The 7,473-nt window shown below is 38.9% G+C and overlaps 1 protein-coding gene across 3 annotated transcripts in view; it reads left to right on the top strand.

Annotated features, from left to right (window-relative positions):
• The first annotated feature begins 5,431 nt into the window (after positions 1-5,431).
• Positions 5,432-7,473, top strand: part of LOC113480255 (connector enhancer of kinase suppressor of ras 2-like) — a 210,694-nt gene continuing 208,652 nt past the window's right edge. For all 3 annotated transcript variants that reach the window (XM_026848893.1, XM_026848894.1, XM_026848892.1), the window contains exon 1: positions 5,432-5,680. In XM_026848893.1, coding sequence (XP_026704694.1) covers positions 5,614-5,680 — 67 coding nt within the window. In that variant the 5' untranslated portion in view covers positions 5,432-5,613. The remainder of the gene's footprint in view (positions 5,681-7,473) is intronic.

Here is a 7,473-nt window from a genome sequence, read left to right as displayed (position 1 = left end):
TCTAATATACATAATAGATTGTAAAAGTTAATTCTTTTGCTGTTAAAATACTGCTGCTATCAAAACTTTTCAGAAACTGTGACTCACATTTTTCCTATCTTTCCAGTTTTCACCTCAAGAAAAAGGGATCCTTTGGTGATTTTACAACTTCCTAGTTTCCCATTTGCTATACTTTCATCTCCATAGGCACAGAGTTTCTTTGCAAATCTTGCTTTATTCAAGTGCTTTATTTAAGATAACTGGAGGATATTCATCCTGGGCTTCTTCCACATTCATTCAAATGCTTAAATAAATTTTCGGGAAAAAGTTATCAAGGACATTTTTTAGAAATATAATATGAATCCTCTGTCTTAACTCCAAATCTCCAAATAAAACACAGTTAAAATATCCAAAAAGAACTCTTCAGATTAAAAATTTCATTTCAAAGCAGTATACATGCAAAATCGAGGTGTTTTTCTGGACAGGCTCCTTGGCAAATACTTCAGTCCATGGTCTCAATAGCTGAAGTCACCCTGTCACAAAAAGAAAAAGAAAAAAAAATGTATTTGAGAGCTAGTAGTTGGAGTTGCCTAATGAAAAGGAAAACTTTATATGGCAATTAATTTTGTCTGTGCAATTATTTTTGTAATTGCACTGTATATTATCTATGTATTTTATCTAAATGCTGTCCAAGTATTTTAAATAGATAATTTGGGAGCTGGAAGCATGGTTTTCTATCTAAATTTTTTAAACCTTTGTTGTAAGCCGGGGATACAAGTGTGAGTGGCTAATGAGGACATTTTCAACAAGGACAGAGAGGCAAAGATATTTGAATATTCTGGCTTTGGACATTTACCCAGCTGGCGCGGTGCTGAAGGATGCAGTGTCTGCCTTGAAGGATCTGAAAGGGCCACTGGCTGGCCACCCAGCTGGTGCCTGGTTTTCCAGGCACACGATCTGACTTTAATCTAGTGTTTTGCCAGGATTTGTCATAGAAAAGATTTCAAAAATAGAGTACTGTATCCTGGTTAAATGACATTTTCTAAAAATATCAAACCAAACTTATTTTCCAAAGACTTTCTGATCTCCAATCTTACTATGCCAGCACAAGGTACCGTCCCCTCGGGTGCCCGGCCTGCTCCCAAAGCAGCGGGGCTGATCTGCCGTGGGGCGCTTCCCTGCCGACAGGAGGTGGGAGAGGTCTCGCCCCTTCCTTCCCGCCCTTTGGGGGGACGGGGGGGACGGGGGCAGCCCAAAGCCGCCTCCAGTTCCTCAGAATTTACCTGACAAAATCCAGCCCTGCCGCCTGTAAACTCAGGGTTAAGCATAGCAAAGGTTTTTGATTACACAGACGTGTCTGTTGATGCCATCACAAATGTAAGCTGTGGCTTTCTTTTCCTCAGCACAAACTTCCCTGCTCGCACAGATTCACCCAAGGCAGTTTTCTTGCCCCCCTCTGTCTTTGCAACGCCAGAGTCTCAAAGGTCACGGTGCAGAGAGTTTGCCAGCATCAGGAAGAACCTAGCTTAGAACAAAACCGACCAAAACTAGTAATTAAGCCACATTCTGTTTTTTTTTCAAAAAAGTTCTTATTTTAAAAAGTTCTTGTCCCCCAAAAGCAGCTGCATAATACATGAATATTGCATGATAAAAAAAACTTTGACAACCAAGAGTTCAGCAGTCATTTCCTTAGAGATTTTCCTTATATTTCCATTAATAATATAAATTATAAATGTCTTAAGTTAGAACATTACATACCATTTTCAGGGGATTCATTACTTATTTAATCTGAAACTGCATGCTTCTGCTTTCCATAATGGCTATCAAATGCAATGTCAAGGTTTTCTTAAACTAACCTGCTTGTAAAGGACTTAGTTCACAACATATGGTTATTTCTTCTTCAAAAAATATAAGAGAATATTTGTTACCAAATGAAAACTGCAAGAAACATATGATCATTATACTATGTTACTGGGTTTGAGCACAACCATTAATTGCAAAGTTATCACTGGCCATGAAATACACAAGAACATTTAACTGCCTCCCACAGTGACCATGAAAATACAGAGAATGATGGTTTAATTAGTAATCCCAGAGATACTGGGCAATGCTCAAAAGCTGAAGAACTACCAGTGTTCTTGCTGTGAAGGAGGTACTCGAAACCTTTCAACCAGTCTATTCAGCCTTAGGTCTTTGCTGTCAAAGACGATAGCCTGAAATTACCAGATTATTTTATATAGGCCTTTGACAACAACACTGCATCATATAGTGAAAGGTCTGTTTCCTTTCTGTTTCAAATTCCATACTTTGCTCCGATGCCTATGCAGACTTCAGTCAGAAAGTATTTCTCATTTACATGACCTAGATAGAATAATAGTGAGAAAGATGTTCCTTGATCTTTTTTTTTTTTTTTCTGTTGATTTGCTGTATTCAGCCTGGAAGAAAAACATAATCATGGGAATGCATTGTTTCTTTTATGTCAGTATTAGGAAGCAATGCAAGGTAGATTGGGGGATAGATTTAGGCAGAAGCCTTGCAATAAATTGGCAGAAAACCGCATGGAATAGTTTTAAGGATTACACAGTTTTGCTTATTTTTAAAAAAAGTTTCTCATTTAGTGACTTTTCAAAGCTGATTTTCCTACAGTGACCTGTAGCTGACAGTATCTGTAAGCCAGGTGGTTTAACTCTAGCACAGCTATGTTTAGAACCGTGTCAGTAATAACAATGATAGCTCAGTGCAATGGGTGGCTTCTTCCATGATTACTCATTTCAGAGTCATTACCTCAGCTGGCATACTGGACAACCTATATTAAAAAGTGCTATGAACGGACTTGAACTGTGGTTACTGAAATAGTCTGAGCACATCTGGGCTCCATTTGGCCTTAGCCATTGCTCAGCTGTATCCATTACTGAGATCTGTGGTCGGTTGTGGGCTGCTTTTCTGATCTAGACAAGGCTTCCCATGTTTCTTTGACATTCTCAGATGACAGGGTGTAAGGAATAAATCTTTCTTGAGATAAAGCAAGAAGCAGAGGAAATACCCAGGTACAATCTTCCACGGACTGCTATGATGAACATATCCACGAGTTAAGTTAAAGGAGCATTTGTCTGGGTTAGAATGACAAACTACAGCTATCCACACCGATCTGTGCAATGGATAATGAAGCTGGATAAATCATCTGCTCGAGGAGAGAGACTTACTGTTCTTAACAACTTTAAATATTCCATTCCAAGAAGTAATACAAAAAAATAGACAGTTGTCCAAAAGGTTGTAGAATCCCAAAATACTGACAAACTGTGGCTAGTAATAATAAAGAAAAACACAGGAGATTATCTAATAATTGAGGTATTTCAGATCAGTTATAGTTACTGCCTGAACTAGGACCATGGTGGTGAGTAACAGTATGAATAAATGAAAATACAAACCATCTTTGTGGAGAAGAGCCTCAGTAATGGGACATGAGAAAGTTTTAAAAAGTACTCATTCTGAAAATGGAAGTACTGATTCCAAAGTAAGAGCTTCTCTGGTCATCCAAGGACAATAAAAATTAATGGAAAAATGCCCAGTGACATTGATGGGCTTTGAATTCAGGCTCCATCCTCTTTCAGAAACATGTCAAAATATAGCAAAAACTGTTTGCCTGGTCAAGCACGGGTAGGAAATGTGAGACAAAAGGACATTGACATAATGTCTATCAAATTACAGGAAATGGGGAAATAGTCCAATCATGAATGTAGATTGTTTAATGTAATTGTGTCTAAATACTAAATTCATACACGACATAGTTTATCTTACATTCTTCCATGCTTGTCCATAAAAAGAATTTAAGAGAGGTGATCATTTTGTGAAAATTTTAAGAAAGCATAGCCTCAAAACAACCAGCTTGTACAGTTTCCAGTAGCTAACAGAAATATTTATTCTGCATATCTCAATTGTAGTCCACTATTGCCTAAAAGGAGAAGTATTGTATATTTGAAATCTTTGTCATTATTATGTCCATTGTAAACAGCTATTTAGACAGAACTAAAGCTACTGTAAGTGGTCTCCCAAAACTCATAGAGGGAGCTGACATGCTGTTCAGCTGGAAACAGCCTTCTTGAAGGAGAATTGATGTGAATCCTTTTGTAAAGGAGATCTGTGCTCTGAGCACTCAAAATACATCATAGAATACTAATCACACTACTTCCCAAAGCAAAAGAAAAATAAAAAAAGGATAGAGTGCATCACTGAACTGAAAAGGGTACATCTCTTTGGAGGCATTTCAGGAGGGAAAAAAAAGAATGCCTGTCTGCCTGATCTATATGGACTTAAAGAAGGACCCTGAAACAGTACAGCATAAATATTCCATTTGTGTTTATGTTTCCCCATATGAGAAAGAGAAGGACAGATCTCATCCTGGCTAAATGAACACAGCTCATGAGTGAGGCAGGCATGCTAACAATATCATCTTCTTACCCAAATGTGCTGGTGGAACTTGGGGGAGTGCAGGAAGAAAAGGCACAGAGGAGACATTACTGAAAAGAAAGGTGGAACTGCTTTGTTCTGTCTTTTTTTCTGGAATGTGAGTTTTTTCCCCCAGGATAAAATAGTGGGGCTGCACATCTCAGACAATAGATCAAACAGAAAGCACCCACCTCTTCAACCACATGATGCAGAACTTGTGCTGCATGAGGTGAAAAGAGTCATAAATGGGTCCAAAAAGCACTGTTTGGCACATCTTATTAAAATGTTTCACCTTCATCTTATGGAAGGATAGTAAACTTCAGTATTAAGAATATTTTTATTTTTTTTTTTCATAACAAAAGGGAAAGATTGTCTAATGGTCCCAGTGCTTTGAAGCAGAATACTTGCTATACTTGTCTGTATTAAAGTGCTGTAGTAGTAAAAATTGACTCTTTGATGCTGTCATTCTTTCACTGTAAAATGAGCAGCTCATAGGAGGAAATATATTGGCTCTGAATGTAGCCAGAAAAAAGAGTTTTCTTCCAATAGTTTTTTCTTGGGTAAGACTTTTTATACTGTGTTTGACATTCTGAATTACATGATTATATAGTATAAGACTCCAGCAACATTTTGCATTGTAAAGATGGAGATGCTCAGCATTTTGCCAGATGCCAAGTGATATTCTGATATTTCTATCTTCACTTTAAACGGAGTGACAGTCAGCATATTCACAATGAAGCCAAGACAATCTGCTATCAAGTTACAGTAGTGATATTTTCCCTGATGAAGATCCCAGAGCTTGTTGGAATAAAGCTCCTTAAAACTCAGTGTCTGGAATAGCTCCAGCTTGAATTGCTCTCTGTGTAATATAATTTTATATTTGTGCCAGTCTAATAAGTAGATCACTGGGTAGAGGCTTTTGTAAGTAAGTCTATACGTACTGCACCATTTCCTGGCTCTGTGCTCCAGTGTGTTGCAGGCTGTGTGCAGTGGGGGAGGTGCCAGAGCTGATCAAGCAGTGTAATTTTATACATTACTGAATCAGTGCAGGAGAAACCTGGAGGGACAAAGCATCATCTTCTCTTTGGACTGCACTGTAAAATCCTACAGCTCTCTTAGCCCAGCCATGCTCTGATACATTTTTTTCTCTCCTTTTTCTGATTTTGGTGTGAATGATAGAGTGATCTGATGATGGCTCTCGTTATGGAACCTATTAGCAAGTGGACGCCCAAGCAAGTAGTGGATTGGATGAAAGGTATGATCATTTATTACCATGTATTGTCTGTACTTTGGATCCTTGCAGTTTACATATCTGCTCTTGTATTCTTTGTTTTGTGAAGAGTTTATTCAGTTTTAATAATCCCTATGCTGCTTTGCACAGTAGTTTTTAAAGACACGACTGAGGAGAGAGGCTGTTTAAGCTGTGCAGCATGTTGTTGGAATTTCTGCTGAGAACTGAGTAGGGATCAAATGCATTTGTTGGTAAATGCAGACATAAAGTGTTTGTGCCTCATAGCTCCATTATGCACTGCACAGTGTAACGTTGTGATGTTTGGTTGCTTTAAATTTGCCCTGATTAGGTCTGTTTTGCTCATATCAGGTGATCTGATGCAGTGGCTGTGCAGCACTTGTGTGTAGTTTAGGGTACCACAAGGAGCATAAGGTGCCGGCGGCTGGACTGAGGAATTCTGCTCCCTCGGTGACATGTCCTGATTTGTCCAGGCTTCCCAGGCGCTCTGGCTGTGCCCAGCGCGCCCGCGTCCCCGTCCCTCGCCGGTACCGTGGACAGTGCAGCCCGTGCCGTGTGTGCGTGGGGGACACGCAGGGCTGAGCACGGCTTCGCTGGGGAAACTCTTCCCGAGAACTTGACAGGAATGATGATTTCCCTGCACATTCGCAGTTTCACAACACAGCCATAAGCTGTGACATGTTTTGCCTTATAATGCTCGGCTGTGCTGCAAACAGACTGGGTTGGATGGGAGGGTGAAGAATTGTTCGTGATAAGTGTTTTAAATTTCTCCTGAGTGGGGAAAAATGCATTTCCACAGTAGGATGCATTACTGTTGTTATACATCGCTTCTGATGAGCTGTCTGTCTTAAGAGACAAGTAATTTCTGCTACAAGGGCTCTCCATTATGTAAGGAGAAGAGGTCCAAATTTTGTTTGTACGTTACTCATGGAAATAATTCCTGTAATGTCATTACTGAACTTATTGGAGGGCTGAATTGGATGCCCACTATAACATCCCTAAAGCATTATTCGAAGTGTTATCATTAATAAGGGAATGGGTCTGATTTAATTTTGCTGAGATACGTCTCCATACTTAACTAAAATTGGGCTGTTTAGTTGCTCATCAGACACATTACAGTCACGAGCAAACTCTTCTTCTACAAGCACACAGTATTCTGAAGCTAATGGTATCTAAGGGAATTAAAGTACTTTGTTTCTCAGGTGTTTGTGAACTCAGGTGAATTGGGAGGTCTTAAGCAGGTCATTGGGATGAATACCAAACCCATTAGATACGGGATTGATTCCTGTACTCCAGTGTCATTACTTGAAATTGATTTCTAATGTATGTGCAGAGTTTTCTGATCCACACCTTTATTTTCAGTGCGTACAAGATTTTAAAAGTGGACAGATCGTTATGGTGTTTTAACTCATTACTCAAACTGTAACTTAAATTACATGTATAATTATATAATACTTGTTGCTAAATTTAAAAGTGCTTCCTGCTACTTTTTTATCCTTTTTGATGTAAACTCATTACATCTTGGGTAACAGGAATCCATAACATGTAGTGCATACCATGGGAAGCAAGAAGGTCATACAACAACAGTTTTTTAAATGTATGGAGTTTCTTGCCAGTTACATTTCTGTACAGAGACTGCATACTGCATCTGTAGGGACGTCTGGTGTAGACAGTATTGTTAGTTGTGTGCCTCTGGGCTTAAGCATAAATAAGTGTAAAGCAATGAACACTGAAGTATTCACAAGATAGATATTTTTCTTGGTAACCTGAGTGCTACAGAACCACAAACAGTAAAATTA

The sequence above is a fragment of the Athene cunicularia genome (genome assembly GCF_003259725.1).
Source record: "Athene cunicularia isolate RWA chromosome 4 unlocalized genomic scaffold, athCun1 chr4_part3, whole genome shotgun sequence".
NCBI classification, from domain to species: Eukaryota; Metazoa; Chordata; class Aves; order Strigiformes; family Strigidae; genus Athene; species Athene cunicularia.
This window is presented reverse-complemented; position numbering and strand designations above follow the sequence as displayed.